Source organism: Dromiciops gliroides, chromosome 3 (assembly GCF_019393635.1).
Source record: "Dromiciops gliroides isolate mDroGli1 chromosome 3, mDroGli1.pri, whole genome shotgun sequence".
Lineage (NCBI taxonomy): Eukaryota > Metazoa > Chordata > Mammalia > Microbiotheria > Microbiotheriidae > Dromiciops > Dromiciops gliroides.
In genome coordinates this window covers 58,441,655-58,456,117 of record NC_057863.1, presented here as the reverse complement: position 1 = coordinate 58,456,117, position 14,463 = coordinate 58,441,655, and the positions used below count along the sequence as shown (strand labels likewise).

At 37.8% G+C, this 14,463-nt stretch overlaps 1 protein-coding gene across 3 annotated transcripts in view; it reads right to left on the bottom strand.

Annotated features, from left to right (window-relative positions):
• Positions 1–12,569, bottom strand: part of LOC122746799 (SPHK1 interactor, AKAP domain containing) — a 155,197-nt gene extending 142,628 nt beyond the window's left edge. The window contains exon 1 of one of the 3 annotated variants that reach the window (XM_043992785.1): positions 12,242–12,569. In XM_043992785.1, coding sequence (XP_043848720.1) covers positions 12,242–12,273 — 32 coding nt within the window. In that variant the 5' untranslated portion in view covers positions 12,274–12,569. The remainder of the gene's footprint in view (positions 1–12,241) is intronic. The other 2 variants (XM_043992783.1, XM_043992784.1) reach the window with 2 other exon arrangements.
• Between the last annotated feature and the right edge of the window lie 1,894 nt (positions 12,570–14,463).

Sequence of the window (14,463 nt, the reverse complement as noted above, 5' to 3'; positions counted from 1 at the left end):
AACAGCCCAACTTGACTTTGGGGGCAAACCAGACTAACTACTACTTCTCATGCTGCAAGACAACTAGAGTACCTATCTTTCTTCTTTTTCCTTCTTAAACTAAAGGGGGCCAAAAAGGTCCAGTCACCTCTCTTTTTTTGGGGGGGGGGCAGTCCAGTCACTTCTGAGAGACTTTACCTCTCTTAAGGTCTAGGTGATGCTGAGAGGCAATAGCTATAAATGCACTAGTTATTCAGTTAATCAGGAACAAGGAGACAAAATGTTTGTTGTTGTTCCTGAGTGCTCTAGTTGCTTATCCCTTCAAACAACTCCAACAAAGTGACTTTGGACACATTGCTGTTTCTTTCCTACCTACCATTCTTCACTCTTCAGCCTCCCATTCTTTAACCACACATATCTCTGATCTCTTCCACTTCCTGTATTTACCTTCAGCTGCTGAAAAAAACCCAAAAACCCAAACAAACAAAAACCAAAAACACAAACCCCGACTCTCACCTTTCACTTAAAAGATAACAACTCACTAAACTTCCCTTAAGAAATCATCAATCCTTTTAAAATCACTCTCCAAATTTTTACATGTCCTCTCACTTTTTCTTCATTTTGCTCTCTGAAAGTACGAAACAGTTCCATGGAAATAATGCTTTGTAATGCTAAAGTCTGTAACTTGATCCAACAACTCATTTTGTGCACTTGAAGCTATTTCTTCATACTTTCCCCCAGTTTGTAATAAATAAAAGCTTTTCATTTATCCCTTTAAACCATTAAGCCATTCAGATACAAATGAGGATTTATTATAAATGGAAATATTTATGCCATAGTTCAGTTTCTATCTCTATATTCCTCAAACAAGTATGTAAACAGAGTTTTCAGTTGTGATTTTCATATAGCCATCAAAATGTCCATCTATAGGAGTAGCAATATCTTAAATACTCTACTGATTGATTTATTTTTTTGTTCTTTAAATAACATTTTTTTGCCCTTTTTTAGCACTAAATGACTCCAAGTGAAAAGGATCTTAAAGAAATAACACTTTAGAGAAGCAACATTAAATAATAATAATTCTGGGCCATAAGATAGAGTGGGAAGGAGTCTTAATTTTGGAGTCAGAAGACCTGGGTTTAGGGTCTATCCCTACCATTTATTAGCCTTTAGCCATAGATGCCACTTTGCCTCTCTATACCCCCAGTTTCCTCATCTGTAAAGTAGGTCCTAATATATAAGATCTACTTATCCCACAAGGGTATTGTGAAAATCAAAAAAGATGCAGGGCTTTGTGACTCTCAGTCATGGTCGGTTTTTACTAGTATTATTTCCAAGCAAGTAATTATCCCTTAAACCTTATCAAAAAAGTATTTTATCTGTGAAGAGATTTACAGAATCTTAAAGCAGTGAAAGTCAGTGAGAACTTTTGTTTCTCTTCATAGTTATAGTTACTTAAATAAAAAGAACCATCTATTTAAAAATTGGGCAAGGGGGCAGCTAGGTGGCACAGTGGATAAAGCACCAGCCCTGGATTCAGGAGTACCTGATTTCAAATCCGGCCTCAGACTTACTAGCTGTGTGACCCTGGGCAAGTCACTTAACCCCCATAGCCCTGAAAAAGAAATTGGGCAAAATATAGACCAACCATTATTCTCCGAGTGCTTTGTTTTGTGCCATGGAAATAACTTTTTAAAAATCCTCTTAAAAACATTTGTATGAGCAAAATAATTTTTAATAGTCACACATTGAGAACATACTAGTTCTTAATTTTCTACTCATTCATTCATTCATAGGATCATAACTGCAGAACTGAAAGGAACTTCAGAGTTTGTCTAATTCAGGCCCCTCATTTTACTGTTAAAGAACTGATGCCCAAAGCACATCTGCTAGGAAGTACCTGTACTAGGGTCCAATTCAAGATCTATTGACTCTAAATTGAATATTCTTCTTTCCTACTGGACTGCTTATAATATTTAATAAAAATAGGGGCAGCTAGATGGCGCAGTGGATAGAGCACCAGCCCTGGAGTCAGGAGTACCTGAGTTCAAATCTGGCCTCAGACACTTAACACTTACTAGCTGCGTGACCCTGGGCAAGTCACTAAGCACTTACCCTGATAACTCTGGAAATATGATGGTCTAGAGCTTAACACAATGCCTGGCACATAGTAGATGCCTCATAAATGTTTATTGATTGACTATCATTAAAGAAAGTCCAAAAATATGACTATGTCCTCCTGATTATTTTGCACATTCAGATAAATCAGGACATACCCTTGACAGTTTAACTACATACAGAAGAAACTTATTATAATACCCCTTAGTCCTGTCTCCCAACACTAGCTTTATAAAGACATTTTCCTGAATTTATTTATTTTGGCCACCTTGAGCTTTCCTCAGAGTTACCTTTCTTAGGTAGGTAGGTGGGACAGGCTATAGAGTACTGAGATTGGACTCATTTCAAATATAGCTACAGATGCTTACTAGCTGTGTGAACCTAGGTAAATCAATCACTGTCTGCCTCAGTTTCCTCATCTGTAGAGTGGAGATACTTATAGCCTCTACCTCTCAGGGTTTTTATGAGAATAAAATGAGAAAATACTTAGAAAACTTCCAAGCCTTAATGTACTATATTAATGCTGGTTATTATTATTTCCTCCATTATTATTAGAAGGGATGAATCAGCTTTATGATTGCTTAAGAACAAATTAAATAGGATTAAGATTTTCCTCACTAAATAGGACAAAAATAATTCCATGTCATATCTGTGACCATTTTAGTAAAATGTCCTTAATGTGTTTTTTTAATCCACAGTTTGAAAAGAACATAAAAATGAAGGGTTATGTTGTTGGTCTACAAGAAACTAAATATGTCTGAATGCCAACTTTCAATTCTTATTTAAACAAGATCTCATAAATAAACAACATGAATCATTTGGTTTGGTAAATATTTAATGATGTCAAGAATAGATGCCTAGGAGTTTCTAGCAAAAATTGATCTCTAAATATTTATTGAATGTGCAACTTCCCACGATATCTCTTGATAACAATAAAGTGCAGATTTAAGGAGTGGTAGATTTCTGTATTTTTAAAAATGCTATTACACAAAACATAAGTTATGCCTTAGTATTTTTGTTAGCCTGTCAGTTTCACAATTTTTTAAAACCTAACCAGTCTTTAATTCAGTTAATTGAATGAACTCCTAAACAAATAGCAGAACAACTCAAACACTGTGGGCATATCTGGAAAATAAAAGCTAATTTTAGAAATGAACTAATATGTATTAGTAAATGTGATGAGTGGCCTCTATTAGACTGAGGCAAAATTATTTCATAATGTGAGTTGAAGCCAGAGTTGAAATATATTCCATATTCCTATTCCCATTAAGAATTATAATGGCCAGTTATGTCACCACAAAATTAATATTCCTACTCAACTGAAACCCCTTGGAAAAGTGCCCAAATTCTAGCTACTCTCTTGGATGTCTTCAGTGTAGGCTTAGAACCAATTATTTGGGTAAGTTCTAGACTTAAAGTTGGGGTTAGTCCTTCAAGCCTATACCTTATCTCTCCCCCACCCCCCATTTCCCTATTAGACCACTGAAGAACTTAGGGGTACTTTGATGACTTATATTCATACCAATTTGTATGGCATGCCAAATTACTCTACTATTATTCACTGAAGCATAGACATATCATAAGCTAAATTTTAAATGCTATTTGAGACATGTCAAGGTGCTTAGGAATTTCAATTCATTCCTTTTCTATACTAATTTGCAAATTTAAAACCATATCTATGACATCTGGCTTTTAACGGAATACTCTGGAAGCTATCTATAGAATCTGGTTATGTCTTTAGTATTACTGTTTGAAATCAGAGGACAAGCAAGTGTTAAGTCACTAAGTCAGGTATCTAGTGCATCATTTCTACTAGAGAAATAAAGGAAAGTGATTATTACTGCTCTCTGGGAGAGATATAGGATGACATCTGACCTCTTCCCACTCATTCTACCTGGAGTTAAACATCAAGTGAGATATTTATTTTGCATGTGATCATTTTGACCATCCACTAATAGAAATTGTCAGCATAGTTTGTGTACAGTGGGGACAAGCAATGAGATTGGGATACTGAGACGCTACTCTACTTCCACTCATTTAGTTCTTAGACTCCTATTCTTTGCTATTGGCCAAGTTGTTAGCTCTTTTAATATCTTCTGATTCTCATTGATGTATTTGTTGCAGAAAGTAGAAATTTTGGGGCAATGAAGGTACTCCAAAGAGACTCAAACCTTTTTGTGGTTCAATCAATAAACATTTATTAAGCACCTATTATGTACTGGGCATGGTGCTAAACACTGGCTTTCAGAAAGAAGATCTCAGCTCAATAGGAGGGTCTTTAACATATCATGTGCAATAAATTTTTGTTGGCATATTATATGTCATGGAGCAGTGTACTCCACAGTGCTGTAGTAGATGGACATTTGTGTTTGAATTAAGATTATTTGTTTTGCTTTGGAATGAAGGTATATCACAGGGAATTTCTTAGTTTTCACCATGTCCCTTGGCCATATTTAATAGACTCCTCATGTCTGACTTTATCTTGTCATCTCTATGTTAATAGCTATGAAGTCTGCTTGAAAAAAGAAGTTCATTATAATGTGTTAATATATTTTTCTTATGATACATATGCACACATACAAATATACATATACATATGTGAATATGCATGTATACATGCATGTGTATAGTATATGGAAGTGAAGTGGCACAGTGGATAGACCACCCAGGCGGGATTCAGCAAAGACTCCTCTTCCTGAGTTCAAATCTGATCTTAGACACTTACTAGCTGCGTGACCCTGGGCAAGTCACTTAACCCTGTTTGCCTCAATTTCTTCATCTATAAAAAGAGCTGGAGAAGGAAATGACAAACCACTCCAGAATCTTTAGGAAAACAAACAAACCGTAATTGGGGTAATGAATAATCAGAGACATGTGAAATGAACAAACAACATATTTAATTTTGCTAATTTGAGGTATTTGCTTCTCATATCCTGAACATTTGACTAAATTACAAGAGTTTTGGAGGATCTTCTACAAATAATGGTATTTTCTGTACAAATTTGAGCTATCTCCTAAATAATACCCATGTCCCAACAGCTCATTGGAAAGAATACAGTTTTAAAATTTTTTTAAATGGTTGTCTATTTAAGATGAAATCTTGATCTCCCATTTCCCTAAGTAATAAAAGCTAAGTTTATACAATAAAGCTCTTATTGGATATCTGTCAGTGCCAATCTTTTGAGAGACAGCTTTCAATATGTAGATGATACTTGTATACTCTCTGCAATTCTGTTCATTTAATGGAAGATCCTTAGCATCAGAATATTGATGTTCACCCCACTTCTTCACTGATCTTGTTGATGAAATAAAAAAAAAATTGTTCTTATATCTATTATCATGAACATTTTAGTTTATTTAAATTGTTGATTTTTTAATCTTTTCTTAATGAAATTGTGGCAAGATAGAAATGAACCAAATAAACTGGAAAAGTGAACCGAAATCCATACATTTTATTTTCCAAGGGATGCCTAGTTTTTTTTTTCATTTAAAATTTAAAATAAATTGGCACTTAAGAGTCAAATATATCAAATCAAAGGAAGTTCTTCCTACTCTACATAAGACATTGTTAGACATGTGGGAAGTATTTTACAAAGTATTCTGGGACACAGTAATACTTAGTATTCTAGAGAACTAGGAAGAGATATACCAACCACTCACCGTATTTTAGCTTGTCATGGAAAGACTTATTACAGAGCATGAAAAACTTTGTGATGCAGAATTCTTTGCAAAGGTTGTTCCCAGGCACTTTTTTTTTTTTTTTTTTTTTTAGTGAGGCGATTGGGGTTAAGTGACTTGCCTAGGGTCACACAGCTAGTAAGTGTTAAGTGTCTGAGGTCGGATTTGAACTCAGGTACTCCTGACTCCAGGGCCGGTGCTCTATCCACTGTGCCATCTAGCTGCCCCATTCCCAGGCACTTTTAAGGTTAAGATATCAAATTCTTTCATTATGCAGAGAGCAATCTGTCCCATGTCAGCCAGCCAAAAAAGAGGATGATCTATTTGTTTCATGTTGCCACTGATCTAGCTCTAAGTATTTTTTTACCTTGGTTCTCTGAACTTTTTAAATATACATATACATACATACAAATATGTTTACATCTATGTATATACACATGCATATACTTATATAATTTCAATTGTTTTTCAAATATAATGGGTTTCCTTTGTAATTCTATATGATTCTATTCTGTTTTATTTTATGCATTAGAAGATATGCATCTGGGGATGAGTCCACAGACTTCACCAGATTGGGATGTAGGACTCAGAAAAAAGGTGAAGAACCCCTCATCTAGCTGCATTTAAAACCCATCTCCTGTTTTCTTATTGCGTGAGTATTTTTGTGAGAACTTTCCCCAGGGAGAGCCTTCAAATAGAAATGATGACTGTTTATAAAACATGTTCTTACCCTATATTCACTTTTAGCTGGTTAATACAAACACATAAAAAGCATACTCAATTTTGTGAAAATTTAGTAAGTTAGAGGCTGGGGTTACGTTTCTAAGGAAGCTGAGGGATAAACATTTCCCAGCCAATCTATTCCACTGATATCCTCCCGATGGCAAGAGATCTAGAAGAGGGAGTCTGGTTTGTTGGGTGGGCCTCCCATGGAAGGGTTATTCAGGGATAGAGTAAATGTCCCATAGGCCTCGATGGGTTGATATCTATATCACTGAAGAGACTATGGTACAGTGGGAGGAGCCCTTGACTGTGAACAAAAGGCCTTGTTTTTAGTTCTGGATCTATTCGTAACTACTTGAGTGACCTTGGAAAACCACTTGACTCCTCTAGACTTCAATTCCTTTATGTGTAAAACAAGGGGGTTCACTGGCTTATCTCTAAGTTTTCTTCCAGATCTAAACACTGTAGGTCTGTTTTCCCATTTTAAACGACATGATCTTTATTGAAAGAAAATACTCAAAACAAAAGAGTTTGTAGTTTAACTGAAGCAGTATTATATAATGGAAAAGCAGAAAAAAATTACTCAAAAGACTTTAAAAAAAACCTCAACTGTTTTTAGTAGATATAAAAGTTTCTAGAGTATACTTATGTAAATGTGCCTGCATGTAAAATGTTCAACACTCTATAGATTTCAAAAGTATAATAAAATGCTGCTTAGCTAGAACTGAAGTAATTGGAACCACCCAATCAATCTGAGGGTTTGTTTGTTTTGTTTTTCCCTTGGACTGCATTTTTGGGGAATTATGGAGGGGAGGGCAATTACATTTTTTAAAAAGGACTTTGTTTTCCTATTTCTCCCATACATTTCTCCCATACTGACATGCAGGGGCTACTCATGGAGTATATCCAGCATGGAGACGTTAGTCTGTTCTCTTTCTAACATCAACATTCTCCCCCCGCACCCCCCCACTCCATATTAATGTGAAAATTAGTGAGGACACCTATCTGAAGGACCTACTGCAGCCCAGAACTTCCAAGTTTAAGAGAACTGCCAGTCTCAGCCTCCTTGGTAACTGCCACCACTCCCAGCAGTGGGGATATTTAAAAAAAAAAAGTACCTTCTAAGGTATGCCTTGTAGTCAGTGCAGTACATTCTGATTTCCTGTACTTTACAATAAAGACTGGTATTCAAAGAAATTACCCTGAAGTGTAGCATTGCAAGATCCTTAGTCATCATGGAAACACTCAGGTTCCCACAATGCTTAGTTACCAAGTTAGTTACCAATGCTGGAGGTCAAGACGGTTTAGAGATTTCTCAGTTAACTTGAATTGAAACAATTAGAAATATCTGCTTTGCTCTCAACTAACTGGAACCACCCCAAGCTACTGCACATTCTTAGTGGTCTAATTAAATAAGCTTTTATTCTAGTTCATTTTTTTTTTTTGCAAGAAAAAAAATAATCTGGCTCAGAGTCTAGGGGCTAAGTGATGACTCAATTTGAAAATTCACATTTTAAGATGTTTGTTTGAGTACTTCTTCCTTTAAATTTTACAGCTTTTAAAAAGAATTATTTAAGTAAAAAACATATCCAAGGTCTTTTCTATTCATATTTTCTTCTTTTTTTTTTTTTTTGGCGGAACAATGAGGGTTAAGTGACTTGCCTAGGGTCACAGAGCTAGTAAGTATCAAGTACCTGAGGCCTTATTTGAACTCAGGTCATCATGAATCCAGGGGCTGGTGCTTTATCCACTGTACCACCTAGCTGCCCCCATATTTTCTTCTAAGAAATGTCAGAGGACAGTGGCGTACACTTCTGGAAAGAACACTAGTTCTGTAGTCAGAGCAATCAGGTTCAAATTCTGACTCTGAAACTTATTATCAGTGTGACCTTCTCCAGTCACTTTTTCTCATTGGGCCTCAATTTCCTCATATTTAAAATCAGGGAGTGGGACTAGGTGGTTTCTCAGTAACCTTCTAGGTCTATACCCCAAATCCAGATAGATATGACACCAGATTTCCCCCATTTTTTGTTAAAAAGTTACCAGTATACATAATTACATATGATCATATATTAAATATTCTATAATTAATTATTATATGTAATACATACATTTTCCTTGAATATATTTTATGCATTCATTTGTTAGTATATGAGACATTTTAATGGTTAAAGGAAAATAATGGTTTAATAGCCATGTATTATAATTGGATTATTATTCAAGCCACTGTACGCTTTCCTTTCCTATTACTTAAAATACATAAAACCACAAAAGTTTTGAATTATTTCCTAGTTCTTAACATAAAAATTCACTTATGGAATTTTAAAATTAATTTAAATTTGCCTTAATTGGCTATTGAGTTGCTTATTTCAGGTTATATTTATAAAGAACTTATTCAATAATTGCAGATGTTTCCATTATAATAGACCTTGAAAAACTTGATACTTAGTTTTTAAAATTGAATTTTCACAACAAAATGCACAGGCATATTGAAGAAACACAAAATTTGCTTTTAAATACCATATTCTCCCACCTTGCTTTTAATGATAAAGTTTTTACAACACATCTTGTGATTTTCATCTAGAATCCAGGGGAAAATACTATTAGAGGGTCAGTTAGGTTAAGAAAGAGAAATCAGTCCAACCACTTCATTTTACAGATGAGGACACTGAGGCCCATTCAAGTGAAATGACTTGCCCAGGGTCACACAGATGATCATCAGTCACAGAGCTGACAATCAAAATCTTGACTCCAAAATCAGAGCTCATCCTAGTACATATCTGATTGCTTAGATTTTTTAAAAATGCAGAATAATTGGAGTCAATTTATTGCAGCCAACTGAAGTTATTTTTTTAATAGGAAAAAAAAAAAGCCTTTTCACAGTGACAAGTAGAAATAGGTTGTATCTTGTGAATATTCATTCCTTGATGCACTAGGTGTGATTCACTATAGTTGTCAGTAAAAAGTCTTTGAAAAGTCTCACTGCTTTGTGCGTGATACCCTGTGTCTACTTCCACTGCAATCTGGTGGCTTTTGCCAAAACAATTTCTAACCTAGTTATAGAAATCTCCAACACAGCTTGTGTTTTGGCATGAAAGGCCACTTCCATTATTTTAGAGAAGTGCCCCATTTGCCTGGACAAACCTGGTTCAACCCAGGCTAGCTTGGTTCTCATGCACATGGATTAAAAACAAGAGATCAGTGAATTACTCAAAGTGTTTTTAATTGCATATTGATACTACTACCTGGTCTTTGATTTTTCCAGGGTCCCATCTCTCTGCTTTTGATTGGGAAATAAACAGGTCCTCCAGCTCATCTCACCTTCAAACATACCCTGTGCCTGGAGATTTAGGAGTGTGATGCTACCTTAAAATATCAATTACCTTATTGTTTCCCCAAAGAACTAAAAATAAAATGCACCTATCTAGAGGCTCTTAGTGATGGGGCACAATGGAAGGTCGTTTTTTTTTCTTTTCTAATTACATAGGTTGCTCCCCCTGTGCCCCCTCCTCTCAAGGCAACAAATCTTTTTTTGTTGTTGTTGTTTGTTTGTTTTGTTTTGTTTTTAAGCGTTATAATGCGATGTCAAAACAAAACAAAGCCTAAAGACAAGAAAAATAAGACGATTTTTTAAAGGAAGCTTTCTGGGATACAAAGAATTCATTGTGGGTGACGAAGTCCTAGGTGTAACAGTGGTCACACTCTACCTCGGTCTGCATCACCCCACACCTCAAATTGGCTCAAGCCTCTTTTGGGGGGGGGAATATGATATTATCTCAGTCCCATCTGAGTGCACCAACCTGCAAATCTGTTCTTCCACTATTCCTTATTTAATATAAAGGAAATTCTAGGTTTAAAATATGCCCAGGAAAGTGTGAGCGTCCCCAACAGAAGCTGACTTCGGTTTCTGCTGGGAATAAGGCGGGGCGGGGCGGGGGGGGGTGGTGGTGGTGGTGGTGGTAGTGGATGAGGTTTGCAATGGTCTACAACTACACAGAACCCCAGCCTTCTTAAGGGAGGTGGGGCTGAGGTGGGGGTGGGGGTGGAGATCAGTAGTATTACGGTTTTCGCATCAGTCTTGACAGTACGATTCTGCTCGCCTCCCTCTGCAAACCCGGGCATCCATCACTCAGCCTCACGTGCCGGCAGTGCCAAGGCTGCTAGCCTAAGACTCAGCGGTACCCTGAGTGGAGAGTGTAGCCACAAATCCTTGAGGGCTCCAGCGCTGATCAAGGGCTGATTGGGAGGGAACCGAAGGGCAGAGCATGCAATTCAACAGAAGGATGAGCCTGAAACAAGCAGGGTCCTGAATGTAGATAGGGACGGGAGATGCCGGGGTGCGTGTGTGTGTGTGTGTGTGTGTGATATTGGGGAGGAAATTGGTGGTAAAGGAAAAGGAGGAGAGGGAAGGAGGAAACTATGGCTGATGCTGAGCATTTACACATGGCGCCTCCCCCCCCCCCCAAGTCTATATGACCCAAGAGCCCACTCAGCTTCAGGAGAAATTTGGACATCACTGAAAAGGGGGTGATGATGGTGACAGTTGTATTTGTGGTTTTATTTACTGGTGATACAGTGGGAGATCAGTGGATCAGAGATATAATAATATTAACAACAACAATAAATATTAATATTATTATTAATAATAATAGCATTGGTGTAGTCTTAAAATTTGCAAAGCTCTTCATATATGTTATCTCATTTTATACATATAAAAAACCGGAGAGGGAAGTGTTATTATTATTATTCCCGTTTTACATATCAGGAAACCGAGGCTGAGAGATATTAAATTATTTGTCCCAGGTTTTAGGGCTAGGAAGTGTCCCAGGCAGGATTCGAATTCAAGTCTTCCTGACTGAATCCAAATCCAACACTATCTTCCATCCAGGTCCAAATTTTGCAATTGAGGAAGCCCAGGGAGGTTTGTTAATATGCCCAAGGTTAAACAACTTAGTGTCCAAGGTGGGATTCGAACCCCGTTCCTAGTAACCCACAGACCGTTATGATTATTATTAACATTATTATTGCACTATAGCACGCTGCCTGTAGCATGTATCGAAAGAGGACAAAGGGAGGTTTCTTCTATGATACTTGGAGAAGTGCCTAGTTAAACCAGTCGTGGGAGACACAATACCCTGTTGCCTTTGGTCTTCTGGCACCCTTTCCACTCTGTAGCAGAAGCCTACTTCCCTGGCCCTAACGGGTGCCAATATAATGTAGGAAGGACTATCATAAGTTCCTCTCTCTCCCCCCTCCCCATTGCCCTTGTCTCCCTTATTCCTTGTTTTCTCTAGCACCCCTAACTACTTCAAGGTCCTTTTAGTCTTTACGCTGCCCCAATTTAGGGGCTTCCCATGCCCTTCCCTCTATTCATTAGGGAGGTAGATTTCAGACCTTCCAACTCCAAAGACCAGTCAAGCGTTTGCCACCTGGAGAATGTTCAGACACCTCGCCCCTCCCAGCTAAAGTATCTACCTGTGTTAGGAAGTTTAAGGCAATAATAATAATAATAATAAAAATTAGCAAACCCCCCTGATGGCCGAATCGCTCAGCCAGAGTTGAACTTAGCTTAAAGTACTGGAGCCTACAGTTTGCAGCCCCACCTGGCGCACCTCACTCCGAAAGAACCTCAAGGAGGGAGCCAGCGAAGGTCCCTTACCCCTCTGCCCCTACAAGTTCACATGGGAGGCAGAAGATGCGTAAGAGTTTGGGAACCCGTATCGCAAGGGGAAAAGGATCCTACCTCGGAACTGTCAGCAGGGAATTGCCAGCCATCGTGGGGCGAAAAGGGAGGCGGGGACGGCAGGCAGTGCAGGCAAAGGAGGAGAAATCCTTCACTGGGATGGCGGTGTCATGGGAGAGGTGGAGAAAAGAAGCCGAGAAGCCAGGGGCTGTCCTCTTCCCGTGGCCCTGAAGGAAGCTTTCTGCTGCTCTCCACCCAGCTGCTCAGGCGCTCACAGAGCCCATACTCATCTCTAAAGCCCTCCCTCTCATCATCCTCTCCTCCCACAAGCTCTCTTGCTGACTCGTGCGCGTCCGTGTGTGTGTGTGTGTGTGTGTGTGTGTGTGTGTGTGTGTGTTTCTCCCCTGTCCAGTCCTCTCTCCCTAGGACTCGTTATTTTTCTGCAATCCCCTAATCTCCTGTCACGACCTTTCCCTGTGCTTCTTATCAAAAGCCCCTGTGACTGTTCCTCTTCTTTCCTCCTTTCCTTATCTTTCCCTTTTTCTCCTTTCCTCTCTATCCTTTTTCTTTCTTTCATGCATATGAACCCTTAACTATGCTCCTTAAATACTTGCTTTCCCGTTATTTCACTCTCTTCTATCAATATTTACATTTACAGACTTTTCATACATTAGTCTCCTCCTCACCCCCAACCTCCTTTTGAATATTGTTTGCCTGCCACCCAAAGGAATATTTTTAGTTTGATTACTCTATGCTATGCTTTCTTTTTGAACCACCCAAGTTTCTTTTTTTCCTTTGCTTGCTCCAACCTCTACTGACTATCTGTTTCTTCAGTAGTCTGTCTGGATCTTATTTCCTGCTGGACTGTTCATTTTTGTAAATCATTATTGGGTCATTGATAATAAATTTAAACTACAGAGTAAAAATGAATACTTGAGGGGGGCACCATGATGCAGTTCTGAGGCCCTTTTGGAAGAGAGCATGGACTCCATGGTCCCTCATCTGGGTGTTTTGATGCCTCTTTTCTATAAAAATGGCAGAAAAAGACATTTATAGTGGCCAATGGCCAGTATCATCTTGATTCATGCCCTTGCTCTGATTTCACTAACAACAACAACAGCACTATTTTAAAATAGCCAATCCCTATTTTTCTTAAGTCTCAGCTTAGATGCCTCACCTATTGTCTTTTTTGTCTATTTATCAGTATAACTTCTCCTTTAAGTGGATGTAAGTCCTAGATGGCAGTGACTGTCATTTTTGTCCTTGTATTCCCAATGCCTAGTGACTGGCATATAGTTCTTGATAAATAAATGCTTGTTGATTTATTGATTGGTAAGTATTAGTAGTGGCATTTATTATTTCAACCTTTAGGAATTCAGGCATGACAACACATCTCTCCTTTATCTGGTCATCATTTTTATTTCTTTTTATGTTTTCCTCTTAGAATTGGCTGTTTCAAAATAACAACAACAACAACAACAGCAACAACAGCAACAACAAAATGACAAACCAGAGTAAAGACATTTTGGGGATGAGTGTAGGGAAAAGGGGATTATTATTTCCATGGAGATAAAGGGACTTGGTACTTTCTGAATAATATTAGAAGTCTATTAAAACATATACTTCTGGGGGCAGCTAGGTGGTGTAGTGGATAACTCACTGGCCCTGGATTCAGGAGGACCTGAGTTCAAATATGGCCCCAGGCACTTGACACTTACTAGCTGTGTGACCCTGGACAAGTCACTTAACCCTCATTGCCCTACCAAAAAACCAAACAAAACCCCATATACTTCTAAATAAATGCCTCCAAAAACTAACATGCTAGGATAGGACAGCCAGTGAAACCTAATAGAGTTCTTTCAAAGAACATTTCAGTTAGAGGTATTAACACCCTATTATCTTGTTACTCCTTCTGGAAGCTACAATGATTAGACCTGAACTCCCTCCCACACTCTGATTTTTGTCACTATATTTCTCTTCTTTTCTTAATAAAAGATAATCTTATTCTGGTTAGTATCTTCAGTTTTTATTAAACCCTTTCTTTCTTTCTTTCTTTCTTTCTTTCTTTCTTTCTTTCTTTCTTTCTTTCTTTCTTTCTTTCTTTCTTCCTTCCTTCCTTCCTTCCTTCCTTCCTTCCTTCCTTCCTTCCTTCCTTCCTTCCTTCCTTCCTTCCTCTTTCTTTCTTTCTTTCTTTCTTTCTTTCTTTCTTTCTTTCTTTCTTTCTTTCTTTCTTTCTTTCTTTCTTTCTTTCTTTCTTTCTTTCGTTCTTTCTTTCGTTCTTT